At 39.0% G+C, this 22680-nt stretch overlaps 1 protein-coding gene and 1 pseudogene across 7 annotated transcripts in view; both read right to left on the bottom strand.

Moving 5' to 3' along the window:
• Positions 1-3714: 3714 nt before the first annotated feature.
• Positions 3715-4448, bottom strand: LOC311615394 (large ribosomal subunit protein uL11-like; annotated as a pseudogene). The gene is made up of 2 exons: positions 4419-4448; positions 3715-4267 (listed from the first exon to the last, which is right to left on the bottom strand). The product of its transcript is annotated as a large ribosomal subunit protein uL11-like (transcript).
• The window catches only part of EXOC2 (exocyst complex component 2), a 232775-nt gene continuing 214361 nt past the window's right edge, over positions 4267-22680 (bottom strand). For 3 of the 6 annotated variants that reach the window (XM_084873313.1, XM_084873314.1, XM_084873315.1), the window contains 5 exons: positions 18160-18215; positions 17849-17971; positions 9587-9648; positions 6366-6425; positions 4267-4579 (listed from right to left, as the gene is read on the bottom strand). In XM_084873313.1, the coding sequence (XP_084729439.1) occupies positions 4486-4579; positions 6366-6425; positions 9587-9648; positions 17849-17971; positions 18160-18215 (395 nt within the window). In that variant the 3' untranslated portion in view covers positions 4267-4485. Of the gene's footprint in view, positions 4595-6365; positions 6426-9586; positions 9649-17848; positions 17972-18159; positions 18216-22680 lie in introns of all 6 variants that reach the window. The other 3 variants (XM_084873310.1, XM_084873311.1, XM_084873312.1) reach the window with 1 other exon arrangement.

The raw sequence follows: 22680 nt of genomic DNA on the forward strand, positions 1-22680 counted from the left end.
AATGCAATTACTAAAACAGAAAGGGGGAGACAGATGTTATGTATCACCTCAAATCAAACTCAGCATTGTTCTTTATAATTTAAATTTTTTGAATTGTGATGCAGAGGTACAGCAGCCAAAAGGCATCAAACCTCCTGTACAATAGCTTCCACTGGGTTAGCCCGATGGAAGGATGCACAAACTGGACAATGGTTTGGACCAGATCCAGTAATGATGTGGGGAAGAGGTTGTGTTTGTATCTTTCTAGAAGGAGCAGTGCAGCCAATTTGGGTGCCAGAGTGTTACTTATGCCACCACAGTGGACCCAGAGAAGCTCCTTGTCCCTTCGTTCAAAAGACCGAGAGTTGCCCTGATGACAGCAAAGTGGAAAAGAAAGATGACGAAGGCTATGAAGAGACAGAGGTGCCAACATGGGGTCAGCTGAAAAAGCTAACAACTGAGGCCCAGCAGATGGCAGAAAAGCAAGAAGTGGAAGCTCTGGGACTAGGCTTGGGACATGTCTGTCTATTTTGCTGCCATTTTTTCGGTCCCCTAAACTGTTATTTTAAAAATACAGTAAAACTTTAAGAGAAAAACCTTATTTAATTAATAGGAGCTAATGTGCAAGTCAGGGATGATTCTTTGTAGCACTCTTACCTGAATTTAGTTTGAGGCAGAGAGCACATTTGGCTATGTTGAGTATCTGACTAAATCTTTAAAATAATGCTGACAACTCATACAGAGAAAAAGACCTATAGAACAAAGACAATGATTTTCCAAGAGCCTCAGGAATCAAGCTTGGGACCTCTAACCTCTGATTTGCAGTCTAACTACTTGAACACACCCACTTTTAACAAGTAAACAGCCTGATACAGAATACTGTTTTTGTGAGTCACATCTAGGTCCATGGTATATTCTCCTTTTGGATGACCTTCCTGAGGAAGCCAGCGCTGCAGCCGCAGGATCAAGGCAGCTGCCGCAGCTGTGAGTGCAAGATTGAGGCAGCCACCATGACTGCAGAGGCCTACTCTTGCATGAATTTTGTGCATCGGGCCTATAGTTCTATATAATGAAAGGCTAATATGCAAATCGACCAATCAGCAGAACGACAGGTCACTATGATGCACACTGACCACCAAGGGGCAGATGCTCAATGCAGGAGCTTCCCCTGGTGGTCAGTGTGCTCCCACAGGGGTAGTGCTGCTCAGCCAGAAGCTGGACTCATGGCTGGCAAGTACAGTGGCAGGAACCTCTCACACCTCTGTGGCAGTGCTAAGGATGTCCGACTGACAGCTTAGGCACCAACAGTGCACAATGGTTCCCCTTTCTTCCCATCCTCACCAATATATGTGTTTTGTTGACTTATTGATTATATTCATTCTGACAGGTGTGAGGTATTATCTCATTGTGGTTTTAATATGCATTTCTCTAATTAGTAATATTAAGCATCTTTTCATATGTCTATTGGCCATCTTTGAAGAAATGCCTATTCAGGCCCTCTGCCTACTTAAAAAAATATATTTTATTGATTTCAAAGAGGAAGGGAGAGGGAGAGAGAAGCATCAATAATGAGAGAATAATTTATTGGCTGCCTCCTGCATGCCTCCTACTGGGGATCGAGCCTGCAATACTGCCATGTGCCCTGCACTGGAATTGAACCCAGGACCTTTCAGTCCACAGGCCTGAGCCAAAACAGCTAGGGCCTTCTGCCTTCCAACTGGTCTCCAGTCACTGTTGCCACTGATTGATCAGCTCCAGCTCCCTCAGCTCCCTAGCCTGTTGTTCAGTCTTCTGTCTGGTTGTTTAGGTCATGATGGCACCTGGCTTTTTATATATCAAAAAGGTAAAAACAGCCGATACCGGTTTGGCTCAGTGGATAGAGCGTCAGCCTGCGGACCGAAAGGTCCCGGGTTCGATTCCGGTCAAGGGCATGTACCTTGGTTGCGGGCGCATCCCCACTAGGGGGTGTGCAAGAGGTAGCTGATCGATGATTCTTCTCTCATCGATGTTTCTAACTATCCCTCTCTGTAAAAACTCAATAAAATATATATATATAAAATGGTAAAAACAGGCTTTCCAGTGATACGTGCAATGAAACTAAGTGTAAAATGTGGGTGAAGAGAAAATGAGATGGCATCAGTACACAAAAAACATGATGATTCCACTACATAAAAAAATGTAACCCGCATTTAAAGCAACTAAAATAATTAAAATTGTTGTTTTAATTGAAGTATGTGTGTCAAGTATCAGTATATCTTTTCTATTTTCAGAGCAGTTTATAAATCCATATGAAACCTTTATGATACTACTGCTAGGTAATACTTAATGACAAAAATGTATGCCAGCTTCAATCTATAATAAAGCATAATTTTAAGCATATATTAAATACAATAAAGTTAACTTATTTTAGAAACATTACCTTTGTTTAAAAGCTGCTGATTTATAACTTTTGGAAAACACATTATAATATTCTTATGAAACTCATAATAAAAACATCCCACACCACATAATCCAAATAAGATCACAAAGGCTATCTTTTTCCAAGCCTAGAATTGAAATGTAGTCTTTGTTCTCCATCCCTTTTAAAAAGCCTGCAGCAAGGCTGACACAGGAGGATGCTGCAGGGAGGGGCTGCAGCAACTGTGCTGTTTGTGATGCTGGCGTCATTTCCAGAGCACGCCACTCTCATGAACACTTATACAGAAAGTCGTAGTAAAACCAAACTGCTTCTAGTACTTTTTCAGCATTGGTGGCGAGGCCCACTTTGCCAACAGACAGTAGCAAGGTTGACCACATGCATGTGGATGTATTAAACCCCAATGTTACCTGGGTGTGAAAGCAACACCTTTACCGAACTCCAATTTTTTTTCATGGCTACCTCTATGTAAATTTGCTCCAAATCTCTCAGAATTCTGCTTACATTGTATTCAGCCATTTCCTCTTAACCATTAAATTCTTCTGTAGCTCAAACACTCTTTAAAATTCCCCTTTCTTCCAAGAACTGCTTTTGACTTGTTGGAACAGTAATCCTTGAACTAACTTATTTGGGTATGGGGATTTTATGTGCCTATCCTCCATTCTCTAAGCCATGAAAGCACTTACTTGTTCCTATTTTTCTTACCTTTTATTACCTTCTCATGTTCGAGTGTTTCCCTGAGCTGCAGTCACTGGTGGAGGGCCAGTGGGAAGAGCTGGTAGTGGGGAAGTTAAAGAGCATGAAACCGGACAACTCTGAGTGTTAGAGAAGCCACGGACTGCTCTCTAAGCCTTGATCACCTTGTCTGTGACATAAAATACTGCCAATGTAGTGTCCTCACAAGTCTGCTGGAAGTGCTGTGAGATGATTTAGCACAGTGCCTAGCATATGGTGAGCCCTAACCAAGGAGATAATTCGCAGGTCACCTGACAAAAGCTTCTTGATGATGCTCAGATAAACATAATGTAAACTGGAATTTAAATATTTATTCTGAGTGTTAACATTAGAGCTATAAAAAGTTATATAGCTAATGAAAATGTTGAGTGAATATGTTTAGGAAAAAACGTCAACTAAAATACATATTTCATTGAAGACATTCTTTATTGGACAAATGCTCTATACTAGATATTTAAGATAACATAAATATTCAGGATCATAATCATAGTAGCTACAATGGTTAACATGCTTAAGACAGACAATTTTCTGTGTACTTTTTCCCCCCAAATAATATTTAATTTAAATATTTTCCTTTGCAGTTCTTAACTAGCCCAACATTCCACTGCATCACTGTTGATGTCTTGAGGGTGGCGGCCATCAACATGGCAGTCCACAGACAGGGCAGTCCCCAGGATCTTTTTAATGGTTCCAGAGAGTTCTCTAGCTAAAGATTGGTGCTAGATTTGTCGGGCAATGCTGACAATCTCATCAAAAGTGTTATTTCTACTGTGGTCAATGTTTTTCTGCTTCTTTCTGTCTCTTGGCGGTTCTTTGAGGGCTTTGATGATCACGGCAGAGACAGAAGGTACTACCTCAATCTGGGCATGTCTGTTCTGAATGGTCAGTTTCACTGTAATTCTCAGACCCTTCCAATCACCGGTTGATGATGTCATCACCAACCTTTTTCGGATACAGGCCCGGGGGGTCGATCTTGGGGGCCAGAGCAGATGTGGCACCCACTTCCTCACCAGTGCACCTTAGGTATATAAGTTTGATTTGAACTTCGGTGGAATGGTGGAGGTGGCTGGTGTCGGATGAACCCGGATTCGGGATAACCAAATAAAGTTGCAATTGAGCCTCCTCTGAGCCAAAAGCCTAAAGCTGTGTATTTCTTAATAAGCTTGGCATTTCAAACAAGGGTATTTTGATTTAAATAAAACATATACAAAAATCTTTCTAAGCTACTAATTTAGGAGAAAAAAAAAAAAGGAGAAAAACTGCAAATGTATGCTTTATATACAAATACCTTTAGGGCACTTAAAGAGAATAACTTCATCACTTGTTATCTTTGGATGACCCTTACTAGGAGGCATTTATGTTTTCATCAAGGCTGAAGAAGCAGATTGGAAACAGGTGAGTTGCAGGTGCATGCTGCTCTTGAACTTGTTCAGCAGCTCTTCCAGTAACCTGCAGGAGCAGAGACTATTTACAGCTTGCAGAAGGAAGCTTGTCCAGCAATATAAGAAAACACTCAGGGGAGCCAACTGCATGATTCATTGATGGATTCTACTCAATAACGAAATCAGTCAATCGAAGGAGTAAAAAGGGAAATACATAATTATATTTATATATAAAAATCTCTCCAGTGCCCTTCCCTAAGATTAGAGTCCTCCCTAAAACAGATTTTTTGCACCTGTGCATTTTCTTCATTCACTTTTCAAAAATTAAAATGTAGTCTTGTTGGCACACAGTTCTATGAATGCTGCTAAACACTTAGCAAAATAACAACTCCCAAAACCGGATGCAGAATAGGTCCATCCTTCTCCAAGTTCTCTCATGCTGCCCATTAGCCTCCTTTCCTTTTACCCCCACCCTGGGGCAACAATTTGTCTTGTCTCTGTTGCTCTTATTTTGTATTTTGTCTTTAACAAATATTGGCAAGTGGTGAACTAAAGCCAGAGGAATCAGGTTTATTTCTAAGTCCACTGGGCAAATTGACAACTCAATTTGTTTCCTTAATTGGTCTGATTTGTCCATTTAATTTTAAATCCAGAAGGTATATTAGATTCATCTGGCTCAGATAAGGAAACCAAGAAGTGGGCTTACTGCTACTGGGATTGAGAGATTATTTCAGGGGTTGACAATGCTCAGTATTAAGACACTGTCCCAATAGACCTAGAACACAGTTTACCCAAGACTACAACAGAGTGGCTGATCTTCTTGACTTCCCCAAAAATGCACTAGCCTTTTGAGTCATATTCTATATGTTAAAAATCATGATAACTGTTTTAATCTTTTATCGTATTTATTTTAAATAAATGAACATAATTTGTAATAAATTTATATAGAGCTTGAGAATTAGTGTGAGAAGAAGGAAGTAAAAAAATGGTAGAAAGGGTTGTAGGTGTGAACACTGCACAGCCATCCACTTGTCCATTCAGGAATATACACAGGAACATACAAGCAAAGGATCTGGTCTAATGCCCACTGTCCCCAGCCCAGTCCAAATGTCCCCGTGACATTCCTACCTTCAGCCAACCCCATGCATTGTTAGATGCCAGTGTTAGATGACAGAGCCTGAGTGTTTCATGTAGTTGACTGCCACCATAAATATTTGTTAAGGGCTGATCAGCCAAATGCAAAGGTGGGTGGACTTCAGTTACCTTGGAGGACCAAAAAGCTACAATATTTCCACTGCTTCAGCTGAGGGTAGACTGGGCATTTATGAAATGACCTGGCCTAGATTTTGTCTCAGGTCAGAATTTCCTGTTACATGAGTAGCAAAATTTAGATTCAGACTGAGACAATCAATATATTGTTAGTGAAACATATATAACTTCATTATATCATATTTACAAATCTATTCTTTCTTAATACTTTATAAATGCAGAGAATAAATCACTGGGCCCAGCATTTTATTACACTGTCCTCTCTTTTAATTTCTAAGTAGTATCATCTTCAAAATTTAAGAGAGATATAATTGACTGAGTTGAAATAAACTTTCTTATGACGTTTTCTATACTAGTCACGTAAACCAAGAAAATAACTAATTTCTAAATTGCCATAAAGCCAAAATAAGGGTTTTTCCATATTCTGCCATTGGGAGACAAGCAGGCACAGCTAGCATGATGCATACTACCAAGGGCTACTCAATACTGCTCTTCTTAAATTCAATTCATTGTTCATAGAAAGAGTACTTCCAGGTAGCGGCACTGTGCTCAGCACGTCTACCAGGAAAGCACAGAGCACTTACTTTTTGTCTGCTCCACTGGAAAGCTGGGGCAGCGCTTCCAGAGCCTGCTTAAAACTGGACCTGGAACACAAGCAACACAAAGCTGAAACACTGCAGTTTCTCATGGGGATTACAGCATTATTAAGAATTCTTAAGCATATCTTAAACATAAAGAAACTAGTATAAACAGTGAAGCATGTAGATATGTGAGAAAAAGTACAAGTGAAAAACAACAGAAAAAGAAAAAGAAAAGGTCTAGTTTCAGAGGCTTTGCAGGAGCAGGGTCAAAACTCATTTAGGAAATGAAACAGTACTTGAAAAACTAAAGGAAAAATGGAACTTTATAAAAGGACTAGAGGCCCAGTACACAGAATTCATGCACGGGGTGTGTGTCCCTCAGCCCTGCCTGCTCCCTCTCCAATCTGGGACCCCTTGAGGGATGTCCAACTGTCCCTAAACAGGCAGTCGGACATCCCTCTCACAATCCAGGACTGCTGGCTCCCAACTGCTCGCCTGCCGATTGCCCCGAACTGCTTCTGCCTGCCAGCCTGACCACCCCTAACCACTCCCCTGCCAGCCTGCTTGCCCTCAACTTCCTGCCATGAGCCCTGGCCACCCCTAACTGCCCTATCCCCTGCAGGGTTGATCATCTCTAACTGCCCTCCTTTGCAAGCCTGGTCCCTCTCAACTGCCCTCCCTTACAGGCCTGGTCCCTCTCAACTGCCCTCCCCTGCTGGCCATTTTGTGCTGGCCATCTTATGTCCACAGGGGGGCAGGATCTTTGACCACATAGGGGCAGCTATCTTGATCTTGTGTGTTGGAGTAATGGTCAATCTGCATATTACTCTTTTATTAGACAGGATAGAGGCCTGGTACATGGGTGGGGCCAGCTGGTTTGCCCTGAAGAGTGTCCCAGATCAGGATAGGGATTCTCTTGGGGCATGGGGCAGCCTGAGGGAGGGGTCTGTGATAGTTTGCACTCAAGCCTCCCTTCTAGTAGCCATCTTGGTTGAGTTTATTTGCATACTCACTCTGATAGGCTGGTGGCCGTGGCTGGTGGGCATGGCTTGTGGGTGTAGCGGAGTGATGGTTAATTTGAATATTACTTTTATTAGGTAGGATGCTATTCAGTTTGGTTGGTGAAAGTGAAATGAGGACGTTTACTTTAAAAAAAAAAGTCTTGATTTCAAAACAAAACTGAACTCAAGATAAAAAAAATTGGTCAGAAAGGAAAAACAAAGTAGAAATATGATCTTGTGAAACATTACACAAATAGGGACATTTATAGAATTGATATGTCTAGGTCTGATTTACAGCCAACATCTTATAATGACTGAACACAGTTTTTTCCCCAAAATAGAATTTAGCTATTATTATGTTTAAAAGTTTTAAGATAATGGAGAGATGTATATATATTTTTAAAAGCCAACATTATTTCATTTCATAAAAAAGAAAACAATCAATTTTATTTATTTGTTAATCCTCACCCAAGGATATTTTTTCCATTGATTTTTAGAGAGAGTGGGAGGAAGGAGAGAGGGAGATGGAAGGAGGAAGGGAGGGAAGGAGGAAGGGAGAAAGAAAGAAAAGGAGGGAGGGAGGAAGGATGAGAGGAAGAGAGATCCATGTGAGAGAGATTCATGGATTCTTTGCCTCCTGCATGAACCCTGACCGGAGCTGGGGTTCGAAACTGCAACCCTTGATTTAATTCGAACCCACGACCCTTGGTTGTGGGGCCAATGCTCTACCATTCACTAAGAAAAAGGTGACTAAATAAATATAATTATTCATGCGTTTAAAGTGGTCTCTGATTTTGTATTATAAAAACATCCTTCTCAATATACCAGGAAAGAACTTTTGAGCAGAATTTCCCAATTTAGGGGCAGGTATCCTAGCAACATATAGAGATTGTAGAGTCCCAACACAGTCATAAAAACTGGCACCTGATCCCTTCAGTTGTTCCTGGTGGGGCAGGGTGTGGGTGCAGGGATAGCCTAGCTGTGGGCACACTCAGCAACCTCACAATATGAAATCAGCTCTCCTCTCTCCTGATATCAAGGGAGTCTCTGCACATCTCCACAATCATCCTGTTTCCTGTAAGTCTCTTCTCCATTAATCAAAAAATGTGATGCTACTATTCTTTATTTTTATATTATGACAATGATGATGATGAAGATACAACCTATTATTTGTAGTGCACTGAAAGTTTAGAAGGTGACTTGACATATTGTCTCATTTAATTTCTCCAAAACTTTGCCTATAAAGTATCATTATCTTCCTTTTATAATGAGGAACCTGGGCTATGAAAGGTTGAGTTACATAGGTACTTACATAAGGTATGCATACACATCAAATATGGAAGGAATGCCTTCTATCAACTGTTATTTAGTACTTGGTGTTAAAAAACAACAACATCAATGACTGGAAAAAGGTGTAGGTAAATAACTAACATGGGAGCCATGTAGAAATGGCCCTTAGTTGGCCATGATAAACAGGAAAAATAAACTAACTGTGTCAGGAAAATAATTTCAGTGGTCTTTCTGCTGTAACGATGGCAGTAAGAATGATGGCATAAGCCATTTTATCAAAAGCTGGACATGAAGAAATCTGTGTGCATTGCACAAAGACCCTACATTTGTCTACCACTTGGCTTCTCATGCACATTAACAGCATTGCCCAGCATTTCCTGGGTCATGTTGCCAGTGGAGTAAACAATTTCGTAAAAGCAAGTAGTCAGTGCTGTTTCAGTTCACCTACTGATATTTCAATGATAGGAAATCCTGACTTTCATTCAAAACAGCTAAAAATTATCATCAAATTTCCACTACAGAACTTTACAGAGAAACCACAGGCTTCCTCTTGTGCTGAGGATCACAATGTTTGAACTGTCCTGAAAGGCCTGCTATGAATAGACTCAATTCTTATTTTCTCCTTTCTAAAGAAGAATGTAATGCTCTGTTCCATCATTCATGAGACTAAAATTTATCTTATAGGATGAGAAATGTAAAATTATATTACATCTTTCCCCCTTTATATTATGCTACAAAGAACCAGTCTTAGGAATCTGTGGCTTAGTATAGATGTACACTTTTAAACTAGAAATGTGAACAATCAAATATAAACATTTCACATACAACATCATGCGCATTCACTCTGACCAGTTATCTTTTCAAAGGACTTTATATAGTAGTAACACAACTTTGTTTTTAGCAAATGCTCAGGAAGAACTGTAAGCGTCTCACCTGCTTTCAGGTGTCAGGTGGACAGCCACAGTGTCCCTCAGAGCACAGATTTCAAGCCTTGCCTGAAGAAAAAGAAAGGACAAAGTGACAGTCAGGACTTGTGACGATTATCACATAAGAACACGTCTCCAGCCTGTTCACCACAGACACAGTGCTCACAGAATATTGCAGGCACATGGTTACCCCCACCCGTGACTATTAGTTAAGAGCATACTTTCGGAAACAGTCCAAAAAAGTTGGCTATGACAAAATTTCCTTTAACTTAAAATTAACTTACAGTGAAGGCAGGGAGTGAGATATTTTGCTGTAAAAGGTGCGAACTACACAAGGATTTCCCAGCAATCTGTGTTTACTATCTAAACAGTAATTTTCCTATTAGCCTGCCTGTGAGAGGAAGGAGAGTCTGAAATACTGTCCCTGGCCTGTTCCCTCCTGAAAAGATTTGAGGACGTGGGCTGGCTTACTTCCTTAAACATATGCATTTCCAGGCACACTGCCTTTAACCTCAAAAGCTAAGCTAAAACTCTACAGATTCAATGCAATGCCTATTAAAATCACAGATGGATTTTTAAAAAAACAAAAATTGACAAGTCGATTCCAAACATATAAAACAATCTTGAAAAAGAATACAGTTGGAGAAATTTACACCTCCTGATGTCAAAACTCAATTCAAAGCTACAATAATCAAGGCCTTGTGAAAATGGTATATGGACAGACATGTAGGTAAACAGAATAGGACTGAGTGTCCAGAAATGAACATTTATGATCAAATGATTTTTGACAAGGGTGCTGAGACCATTCAATGGGCAAAGAATAGTCTCTTCAACAAGTGATGTTGGGACAACTGTACAGTCTCATGTGGAAGACTGAAATTAGAGCCCTTCCTTAACACAAAAATGAACTCAATAGACCTAAATGTAAGCAACAAAATTATAAAATGCTTAGAATAAAACAGTAATCAATCTCTATGACATTAGGTTGGGCAAGCTTTCTTAGAAACGATATCTAAGTACAAGCAATAAAGGAAAAATATATAAATTGGACCTCATCAAAATTAAAAAAGTCCTGCATTCAAAAGGAAACCATCAAGAAAGTAAAAAGAATGATAATATTTTTCACAAGGACAGCTGTCATCTGAAAGATAACAGTGACATGTACTGGGGAGGAAGAACTGGAATCTCATACATTGCTGGCAGGAAAGTAAAATGATACAGTCACTCTGAAAATAGCCTGTAGGTCATTTAAAGATAAAACAGAGTAACCACACGACATAGCAATTCCACTCCTCGGTATATAGCCAAGATATATGAAAACATATGTCTACAAAAAACTTGTAAATGAATGTTCACAGAGGCATTCTTCATATTGGCCCAAAGTGGAAACAATCCAAATATTCATTAGATGATGAATGGGTAAATAAAATGTGGTATGTTTATACAATGGAATATTATGCAACCATAAATCAAATGCTGAGGTGATCCATGCTGCAGCATGATGAACCTTACAAACATTATGCTGAGGGAGATCAGTCACAAAAAAAGCTGTACTTATATGATTCTGTTTATATGAAACTTTCAGAATATGCAAACCATAGAGATAGAAAACAGACTTGTACTTGTCTCATGCTGTAGGTGGGGGAAAGGAGAGTGACTGTTAATGGGCCTGGGGTTCCTTTCTGGGGTGATGTCATGTTCCAAAATTGATGGTGGTGATTACACAATTCTGTGAACATAGTTAAAAAAATCACTGAACTACAGACTCTTTATCCTCTAGACATACTGAATGGTATATGAATTAAATTTGCACAAACTTTTAAGGCAGAAAAGCTAACCTAAAGCTTGTCTGCAAGCTTGAAGAAGTGTGGCTTCACTTACAGGCCAGTTTTCCTCAGAGTTCTACAAGTGCCTCTGATGAGAGCCACAACCTCCATCTCTGACTCAGGCACCCAGAGTATGGCTGATGCTAAGGAGACCACTCAGAAGAAACAACCCTATTCTCCAGGAGTGTGTAAAATGTAAAAAAAATCATAAATGACATGGCTAGCTATTCAAATTAGACTTAATTACAAAATCTGTAACCAATCTAGATAAAAGCTGATTTACCTAAGATACAGTATATTCAGCAAAACTTTTCTGTTTAGAAAGCAATTGTTTGGTTTCATTTTTCAGTGCTTTAGAAGCCTGAAAAATAGTTTATAACTAGAAAGTTTATGTATGATAATTTACTTCTACTGTTTATACTGTAGTTTATATAAAAAACATACCTATAAAGAAAATATCAAAGACAAAAATAAGGTAGAACTTTTAGTTGAATATTTTAGAAGGATTAAGTAAGCCACTGTAAAATTAATCTTCATGTACAAATTTTATTCAAACAAGGTGTTTTAATTAACCTATGAATTATGCCAAATATAAGTTGTGATTGATGATAAAATATACAAAAAACAAATGCATGCAAAAAAACTTCATGCTAAAAGATAGCTAAAATCCTCAGGCCATCTCTCCACTCATCTCAACTGGCTCTCTGGAAGGTTTGAAGACTGATGTACTGGTCTTTCATTAAATGATCATTAAAGACCATTAACCTGTAGTCTTTCTTAGGAATCTGCTTAAGAGAAGGGGGTCAAAAACAGCCATTTCAATAAGAAAGGGTGAAGGGGGGTAGCTAAGTTCCAAGGAAGAATCAACATGTTAGGAGCCAGACAGTCATGGGGGCTGGTCATCTCCTGGACATACGACTAGTGAGTCCTTACTCAATCGACAGGTTCTTAGAAAATGCAACTTTAAAAGAAACGATATTCAACAAAACCAATTTTACCACAGGCTAATCGCTAGAAACAAGAGTTAAGTTCCTATGGCATATTTATGGTCACAAAAACATTATCAAACTTCTAAATAAAGTCCCCAAACACTGCTAATATTAAACACTGAAATAACTGGTGTTTTCTTAAATATAAGGTATACATATATTTAAGAAAGATTAATAAAAACAAATAAAATATTATTTTCCAACCCATTTATTCCATTTCAGGAGCCTGGGTGGCAGAAGCCAAACCTGGCAGCCTAAGGCACAGGCAGGCCCCACCCTGAATAGGATGTCCTTCATCGAGGGGCACATCATGCACCCCACACTCACAGACTGGGGCAGTGTAGACAAGTGCACAGCTCTGGGGTGTGAGAGGAAACTGGAGTTCCCAGGTAAATCCCTAGCAGCAGTGGGGAGAATGTGCACATCCCAAACAGATAGTAGCCCCAGTCAGGAATCAATTTTTTTCTTATCAACGTTATAATAAAAGTAGTGCCCTGGTGCATGGATTTGTGCACATTGAAGGGAAATTAATTTGAAGAAATATTTTAATATCTCTATTTGCCCTTTCTCTATAATAGAAGTGTCAACCAAATTCACGATTGACAATGACAGATCAAAAACATGTGTGCAATCGGCACCAGTGAGAGTTTTATATGTATCGTGTATGTGAGAGTCAAGTTAGCCTTTTATATCCTATATAATCTTATATAATAAAGTGCTAATATGCAAATGGTCACCACGCCCTCACACCCTCACATCCTCGGGCCAGGGGACCTGAGGCTGCACCCTCCACCCTGTGGGGCTTGATGGGGTTGGAGCCAGCTGTGTCTGAGTCTCACGCAATTTTGAGGTGCACAAGGGTAGGCGGAGACTTGACTCTAGATCCCTTGGCGTGACCCAGACTCTGACAGGAGGGAGATTTTCATATACATTTTACTAATTATTTTTCATCTCTGAAACTTCTATTATAGAGAAAGGGCAAATAGCAATATTAAAATATTCCCTCTAATTCCCTTTTAATATGCATGAATTTCGTGCACTGGGCCACTAGTATATAGATAAATTGCTTAATTAGACCTTCTTTCTGATTTAGCTAAACTTTCTCCAGTCTAGTGAAGCACCTCAACTTCTCTTTCAGATTATTGTTAGCAACACAGTAGTAAATATCAACATGAAGCAGACTATTATTGTAGATCAGCAGGGAGAAAAAAAGGGTAAAATATTTAACTGTAGCAGTGTTTGACTATATTCTGCACAGTGAGAAAACCTGAAGTCATTTTCAAGTTCCACCATTTCTTCTTTTCAGTCCGGTTAAGTTTTTAAACTTTATAAATCTCTGTTGTCTAGCTAATGAAAAGAAAATGGGATTGTACCAAGTCTCCTAGCTACCTACTCCAGATCTTTTGTGAGGATCAAATGAGATGAGACACGTGAGTACACTTCACACACATTTGGTTGATCTGTAAAATGTTTGCACCTGGCTATAAAACAACCTGAGTTCCTGGGCTGAAAAAACTGCAAGGAGGCTAATTGCTAGGGAGAAGTCAGGTGTTGCTATGTAACATCATTACCTGGTGCCCACAGCTACCGTTTCCAGGCTGGGCTGGGTGCTGCATTTTATGCCATTGGGTCTTGGCAGCATTGACTGAGATTTGGTGGGGTGTCACTCCAGGATGGTGGCGGGGTCTGTGTCCCACTTAGGGGAAGCTGAGTGTTGGTCTTTTGGCACCAGGTCCATGGTGCCATTTAGTTTTAAATGGCCAGTGCACATCATGGAAGCTCCTGCATTGAGCATCTGCCCCTCGTGGTCAGTGTGCATCTTAGCTACTGGTCAGAGGGAAGACAGACACTTAGCTTTATATATATATATATATATATATATATATATATATATATATATATATATATATACACTAGAGGCCCGTTGCATGAAAAGGTTTGTGCAATAGGCCTTCCTTCCCTTGGTTTCCAGCACTGGTTTTCCTCTGGCACCTGGGAGCCAGGCCTTCACTCTGGCCAGAGTCTGCTGCTTTTGTTGCAGGCATTGGCCAGAGTCTGCCACCTTTGTCTTTACTGCAGACTCAGGCTGGAGTCTGCCATCTTCGCTACAGACTGCTGTCTTCCTCTTCCCTGCAGACTCCGGCCAAAGTCTGCCTTCTTCATATTCGCTGTGGCCAGAGTGCTGCTTCTGAAGATGCCTTCACCCCTTGCCATCCCTCTCATAGCAAGCATCCTGCCCTGCCTGGCCACTCAGTGCCTGGAGCAGCTGGGTGGCAGCCATCTTCCTCCTTCTAATTTGCATATTCCTTCCTGATTGGCCTGTGGTCGTAGCGAAGTGATTGTTATTTGCATGTTTCTCTTTTATTAGTGTAGATAGATGACTTTGAACAAACCGATGTAATTTGAGGATCTGTTGTACATGGAAAAAGTTGCTGATTCTAATATCTCTTCCTAATTTCTTCCTGCTAGCTTTGACAGGAATTTTATCATCAGGTAAATAGGCTGTAAAAGTAATTTGACTGAAGGGGAGATTTTTGTTATAATTTCCAAACTGCCTAGGTCAGGTCAAACTGTAGTTACTACAACTTCCTTTTAATTAATGTTCAGTATCTCAACATTTATGCTACTGCTCTCCTGAAATAGGACTAGTATTATAATCATGACCTTTTAACTGTATATTAAAATACTGTTATATTTTTAGAGAAAATGGGGTAGCAATTGAAAATACAGCAGGAATTCCCTCCTAATCAGCATGCCAAGTAAACAAATGCTCTCCATTCCTTTTACCTACCAATATTTTTGTACAAAAATTTCAAATGTATAGACTTTGCAAGGATTTTACAGTGAACACTTATAGACCCATAGCCTAAACCATTAACACTTACTAGCTCTACCATTTATCCATGCAATTATTAACCCACCACAGTGCTTTGACATAATTCATTGTGCATGATTAACTAAGTAGACGGATTCAATTCTTTTTTTATTTTTTGAGTTAAAACTTACTTACATACTACACAATGGACAAATCTTACAGTGTACCATTGATGAGTTTTGACTGATGCATATACCTGAGCCATCGAAACCCATATCAAGGTATAGAACCACCTATGAAGCTCCTTTAGGCCCCTTCCCACTTAATCTCAACTACCCAGAGGAAAACATTTTCCTAAGATTTTTTTCTACCACAGATGAGAAACCCATATAATCATATGTGTGATTTGGGGTAAGGCTTCCTTCACTCAGCTGAATGCTCCTGGGATTCATACAGGTGGTACCGGTAGTTTATCTTCTTAATGCTGAATAATAGTTTGGTTATATAATCATACCATAGTGTTTTTTTGTTGTTGTTGTTTATTCTGTTGATGGACAACTGGGCTGTTTCCAGCTTTTGACTATTATGAAGGTATATTCTTATATGCTTTTTTTTATGAAGGTATGTTTTTAGTTCTCTTGGTTAAATACCTAAGATTAGAATAACTGGGTCATAGAGAATGTACCTTTAGTTTTCAAAGAAAATGCAAGATTTTTTCTCAAAGTAGTTGTAAGATTTACACTCCCATCAATGTGTGAGAGCTCCAATTGATATGCTGATCACCCTTTCATGTGCTCATTGGCCATTCTGACTCCTTTGGAAATTGAATTATGTGTATGCTCGAACTTTGGACATTGCCGAAGGGGTTCCTAGAGCTCTGTTAAATTTCTCCTAAGTATTCTTTTTTAAATATATTTTATTGATTTTTTACAGAGAGGAAGAGAGAGGGATAGAGAGTTAGAAACATCGATGAGAGAGAGTCATCGATCAGCTGCCTCTTGCACACCCCTTACTGGGGATGTGCCCACAACCAAGGTATATGTCCTTGACCAGAATTAAACCCGTGACCCTTCAGTCCACAGGCTGACGCTCTATCCATTGAGTCAAACCGGTTTCGGCTCTTTTCTGTTTTTTCATATGGATAATTTATGTTAATCTACAAATTCATTTTTTTTGTCCTTTCTATTTTGCAGTTATTCTGAACTAGATTGCAAAAATAAATAAATAAATAAATAAATAAATAAATAAATAAATAAATAAAATCACATTTATGTATTTCATTTTAGAATTTCCATTCAGTTTCTTTTTTAAGATTTCTCTTTTTTGCTGAGCTTTCCTATCTTTTCATTCATTTGAGCACTGTCTCCTTTATATTACTGGACATAACTGCTTTAAAATCTTTGTCTTTGAATTCCAACAACTGGATCATTGTTAGTTTATTGTCTTTTCTATTGAAAATGGGTCATGCTTTACTGTTTTGTTCTATCTGTATGTTCCAATGAAATTTGGATTGTATCCTAGAAATTGTGCATGTTGTTGTAGAGACTTTGAATTCTGCAATATGCCTCTGAAGAGTGTTGATCTGTTTTGCTTGTTTTAGTAAGCAATTTACTTATTTGGAGGGAAAATGAGAACTCTTGGCTCTTGGGCAGCATTTTAACTCTTACTTTAGTCCTTTTGGCCTTAATTGGGCTGGCTGAAGTGGAGTCCAGTCATGCATACATAGTTTAGGGGTCAACTAGAGACTTAAGCAATGTAAACACAATTTATAGCTCTTGCTTTCTGCTTTCTGGGTTACATTCCTTGCTTGCCTGTAATTATGGTTTCCCTATTCTTTAAGCCTAAATGACACCCAAGTGTCATTTCTCCTAGACACACTCACTAATGGTCATTTCTTCACTGTCTTCATGTTTTTGTTTTTCTTTTGAAATTTAAAATTTTTTATATATATTACTGAAGATTATAGTTGTTATCTGTAGGGGGTTGGCCTGGTAAGAGCTTCTTTAGCTATTACTGGAAGAAAATTGCTAAGACTTATTAAAAACACACAATGTTCCAGGTCAATCAAAACTCCCATGTAGGACATCACTCTCCCATAAGCCTTCACACCTTGGCTCCTACCAATTTGGTTATATGCATCCCAAGAATCATCTGGTTTATGTAAGTTATATCTGTTATTGCAATTGTGTAACTTAAATAATTACAACATAAACCAATGAAATATAAGTGCAAAGAGACAGTTATTTGTCATTTCTATGCAAATTACATTTAATAGTTTAGAAAGACTTATTAAAAGTTGTTAAAATTTGTTTTGAAATTAAATGTAGTGAAATAATTATAAAAGAAAAAGAAAAATATCACAGAACTTTAGAGGGAATCTGCATTCAGATAATTTTATAAGGTCAGTAAGGTCTTGCCCTGTTCTAAGGACACAGGAACTCTGGAACTTGTAGACAAGGCAGGATGTGTAGGGCTTACGCAAAAGAGATGGTGTGCACTTCAAATCAGCAGATCCAGCAAAACACACACACACACACGCACACCAACTAAAAAACCTCTATCATAAGACTGATGACTAAAAACACATGTACATGTTTAAATTGAATACAGTCATTCATGGACTGGAATGGTTTTGGTACCTGCAATGCTCCATTTTTGCTGAAGGATGACACACACTGCATGAGTCTACTGAGCTCTTCAGACACCGCTTCCACTACCCTGGACAGGACCCGAGGCACCAATTCTTTGGAAATAGTGAACACCTGAAGGAAGATTTAAAATAAGGAGAAATAGTGCATTATGGTGACTTATTCTGACTTGAATTTGCTAAAAACAAAGGAATGCACAAAAAATTTTTGGGAAAAACCACCATAAAAGTCATAAAATTAACCTCTTTTTCATTTTTTCCCCAGTTACCCGTACCTCTTAGGAACAGCTAATAATAGCTTACCTCTGCATGCACTGCAATTATATTCACCAATGCTTCTTTTAAATAGTTTCTGACACCTGAAATCAAGATGGGGAGGGAAAAGGCATTTAATAGAAACTCAAGCTGCCTGTCCCCCTGCTGGCATTGCTGTGCACAGTATAGTTTCCTAAGGAGAAACAGAAAGTAACACCACCTTTGTCTATTTCCTTTTGAGAACCAAATGGTGAAAGGTCTATTTTTGTACAGGCTTAAAAAAAGTTTAAATTACTTAAGAGTTTTCTTTCATTATTTTTCCATTCTGTCATTGTTTATGTTCTCTACAAATATTGGTCAGACTCCTTCAAAATTGAAACTTTAAAATGTCCTTTCGTTTCTTCATATACATATTCTTCACATATATACATACACACACTCAAATTAACAGACATGGTCAATAGTAGTATATTTACCAAAACTTATAAAATATCTGCTGAATGTCTTTTATAACATCATACTTCCAAAGATAAAAGTAAAATTATTATGCAGAATAACTAATTTGATCTTTAAAAAATTACTTGTGGGAGAAACTTCTGATAAAACCACACTCAATCTGATCCTATAAGGCAAGTTAAAAACTGGACAAAATACAAGATTTCAGATGACACGGAATTAGTGAACGCACTTCACTCCAAAGCAAGTAAACACAAGACAACCATGTAAGAATCTAAAGTCAGGTGATCTTGGATCAAACCCCTATTTCATAAGTTACATGCTATAATTTCTGCAAGAAGACTATAAGCCCAGTTTTCTCTTCAACAATGAGTATAAAAACAGTGCCAATCTCATTGGTTTATAGTGAGGATTAAAGAAGAGAATAATGCATGTGATGGATCCTGGTAGTCACAGAGTTCAAACACAGCTTTCATTATAATGAAAGCAGTTAAATTTGCAAGAAAAAAACAAAAAAACAAAAAAACAACAACAAAATTTTGCTTTATTGTAATTCCAAAACAATAACTTTCACTGGAGTGGAATATTTCAGAATGCCTTCTAAATTAATTGCATGTCCTGAGAATTCCTTCTCTGCAGAATAGGGAAAACCCTACTATGTGCTAACCATAACAGTGTTAAGAAGAATCTTTTCCCAAATGTCATTCAAACTACTGCTTATTTAGAAAAGTTGAGACAAAGGCTAAGAACTATAATCAACTTTTTAAATTGATGTTTGCCGGTTCTAAATATATAACTAGCTTTTTATTTTTATTTCTGTCATATATGATGGTGTTTAAATAGGTATACAAAATTTATTTGGTGGAGCCAATTTCATATATATTTCTTTAGGATATGACAGTTCAGGTGTTAATAATTATATTTTGCTGATAAAAAACATATAGCTAATTGAAAGTAATTAAATATAATCCAGAAATCAGTTGATTATTCGGGGGTGGGGGGGAGGAGGGAAGAAGATAATTGCAAGGTAACAAGTCTTATCTGGGAAATAGGAGAGGAGTATCAGGATCTATTATAAGTGAAAGTGAAATAAACTAACTGTGCTCAAGACCAGAAAAGCTTTCTTCCTGTAAAAGGAAAGCCACACCACAGAGACATTCTTTGGGCAGTTCACTGCTAGAGTCAGGGCACGAGTTTTGACCTGGCTGTGACATCTGTCCTGGCTGATCATGCTTACCAGGTCAATAAGCCTCATCTTGATTCCTGCTCTTGGGCAGTTCTCCCAATGTGATGGAGGGAGGCAGGGAAGGGCACTTCAGATCAAGTCTAGAATCTTACATTGCAAACCTGTGGAAGTCTAGCTCATAAATACATACACATATAAATGTACATAGTGATTAAAATATAAGTGAAATATTAGGCCAGTGATGATTTAAGCAACTTAAGAGCAAGGGATTCAACAGTTTTGTCCTCATGAAAACTAGGGTCCTGTCAATGCTACTATATGAAAAAATGTCAGGAGTCTGGATTCTAGCAATATTTTAACAATGATGACTAAAATAGGAGGACAGTTTTTAAGTTCTCAATTTGTGTGTGTGTGTGTGTAAAACAGAAGAGTGGGGCCAGAGTGCTGACTAAAAAGCAAAAATTTAACTTAAAATGAAGCAAGACAATGTCACATATTCAGCATGCTATAAACTAAACTCCTACTCTGACTCTGATAGGAAAAACATTTCCTGGCAAGAACCCATCAGACTAAGCATTACTAATAAAACACCCTGTAAAAGACATAAATCTAAATTACTCAGTACTGTGAATAGTAGAAAAAAAGGACAGGATACTTTCAACCAGTAGAATCATATTTCTGTTGATAGGAAATCTGGAAAAAAAAAACCCACAAAAAAACAATAACAACCAAGCTTCCTGTTTTATGCTGTCCACATGCTTCATGAAGATAATGTATTGGAAGGAGCACGGAACCTTAACCTTGGCAAAGTAAAAAAAAAAAAAAAAAAGAATTTCCTCAACACCTTCTTTTTGTGAACAGGAAAAAATGAAATAACTGTCCTCCTCCCCCAAATAACAACACAACAAACTGCTCCAGGTGTACAGGCGTAAGTGGTAATGTTGGAAGAAGGGAAAAATGTATGGTCCATACAGCAAAAATGTATGATAAACAGAAAAGAGCTCCTAGTCAAGTCCCAGTAAGTCAGCAGGGTTCAGAAAGACAGTGTTACATTGACCACTTACAAAAGGGACACTAGATCAAGGCCCAGCTCAGCGAAACCCTATATAATAAAAGCAATATGCTAAGTGTCTTGTTGTACGTTCAACCAATCAAAGTGTAATATGCTAATGATATGCTAAGGCTGCTCAACCACTCGCTATGAGGTGCACTGACCACCAGGGGGCAGACAGTTAACTGATTGACCAGTTGCTATGATGTACACTGACCATTAAGGGTTAGATGCTCTGACTGGTAGGTTAGCTTGCTGCTGGGGTCCAGCCAATCAGGACTGAGTGATACGAGTTGGATACCTCCTGGAGCCGCCTAAGGTCACTCGCCAGCAGGCCAACCTCCTGCGTCCCTCCCTGGCCCCGACTTGCACTGGTGGGGGCCCTTGGCCTGGCTTGCCTCCTCTTGCAATCTGGGACCCCTTCAGGGACTGATCCTGCTCAATGCAGGACCTGGCCCGTGGTGGTCAGTGTGCTCCCACCGGAAGAGTGCTGCTTGGTTAGAAGCTGGGCTCATGGCTGGCGAGTGCACCTGCAGCAGTCATCCCCCGAGGGCTCCTGGACTGTGAGAAGGTACAGGCCTGGCTGAGATCTCCCTGCCCCTCAGTGCATGAAACTCATGCACCAGACCTCTAGTAGTATTATATCCAAAGTGATGCACATGCTGACATTTTAACAATAAAAATGTTAAAATATATAAACAAATCATTGATTGCCTCTCTCCAAAGCTACCTATTGTGTTGACACAGAGATACTGTCCACATTATCCCATGGTGGACACTGCTAGGCAAACCTCACAGGTAGTAAGACATTAGGTCTTTCCGGTAGAGTGTGTAAGTACCCATTACGAGTAGGATCCCAAAGTGCTTAGTTATTTTTCCCTTAATTTACTGGTGTTCATACATGTATCTACTTGTATGTAGAAAGTAGCACTAAATAGCTATCTGAAAGGGTTTTTTAAAATCCTTGTATTCCATTTTAAGTGAATTTGTGAAGCATTTATGTGCCATTTCTATTTTGTGAAGTTCTTAAAAGGTTAAAGAATAGCATTTGGGGAAAAGTGGTGAAGTCAAGGCAAAAGACCTAAAAACTAAACAGCGTCCATGTCTAGGGATTGAGCTATGAAGGTTTATAAACAAGAAACAGATAAGATCTTTGTGGTCTTCCTAGTTAAGAATTTCAATTCCTTTCTCACTTCACTCCATTCTATAGCCATTACCTAATGAGAAACAAAGGTGGTATCATACCATGATCACTCGCCTTCATTCCCCAGTCTCTACCTTGTACTCACAGACTTGAAGATGGGTTTCTAACAAACCAAATGCAGATTAATCCCTCAGCTTTGTCTGTTGAGATTTGTTTGAAAATGTTGCTCCAAATTCAACTGTAGAAGGACTGTCAGCTCTTTCAAAAATCTGCCCCCAAGAAAGCCCGTACCAGTGGCAGGCACCAGAGATGCCTCACTTGTTCCATGTGATACTGACGTCAAAGAACACTACGAAACCTCAGCTGGCAGCAGGTGACAATCTCCATGTCAGGAGCCTGAGTGGCCAGTTTTCTCTTGTCTGATTGGGAAAAAAATGTATGAAAACCATACCAAAAAAATGACAATGCAAACCTCAGAGTTGGAAGAGAACAGATCTGGGTTTGGGGAAATGTAAAGTTGGGTCTTCCTTGTGACTTCACAGACAGCTAACTGGGCAACATTCAGCAATCTCTTTCTTGAATGGAAGGGGTCACATTTGGAAAGTGAGAAAGGCAGTAAGAATGCCAAGAAAGATCTGGGAGTTGTCAAAGTGCAGGAGGCCCTGAGGCAGATGTTAAAAGTAAGTGAAGAAGGAGTTTAAAGGGACCATGGTCTTGGCACTTGGGGCGAGG

This window comes from Pipistrellus hanaki, assembly GCF_964339955.1.
Source record: "Pipistrellus hanaki genome assembly, chromosome: 2".
Classification (NCBI taxonomy): domain Eukaryota; kingdom Metazoa; phylum Chordata; class Mammalia; order Chiroptera; family Vespertilionidae; genus Pipistrellus; species Pipistrellus hanaki.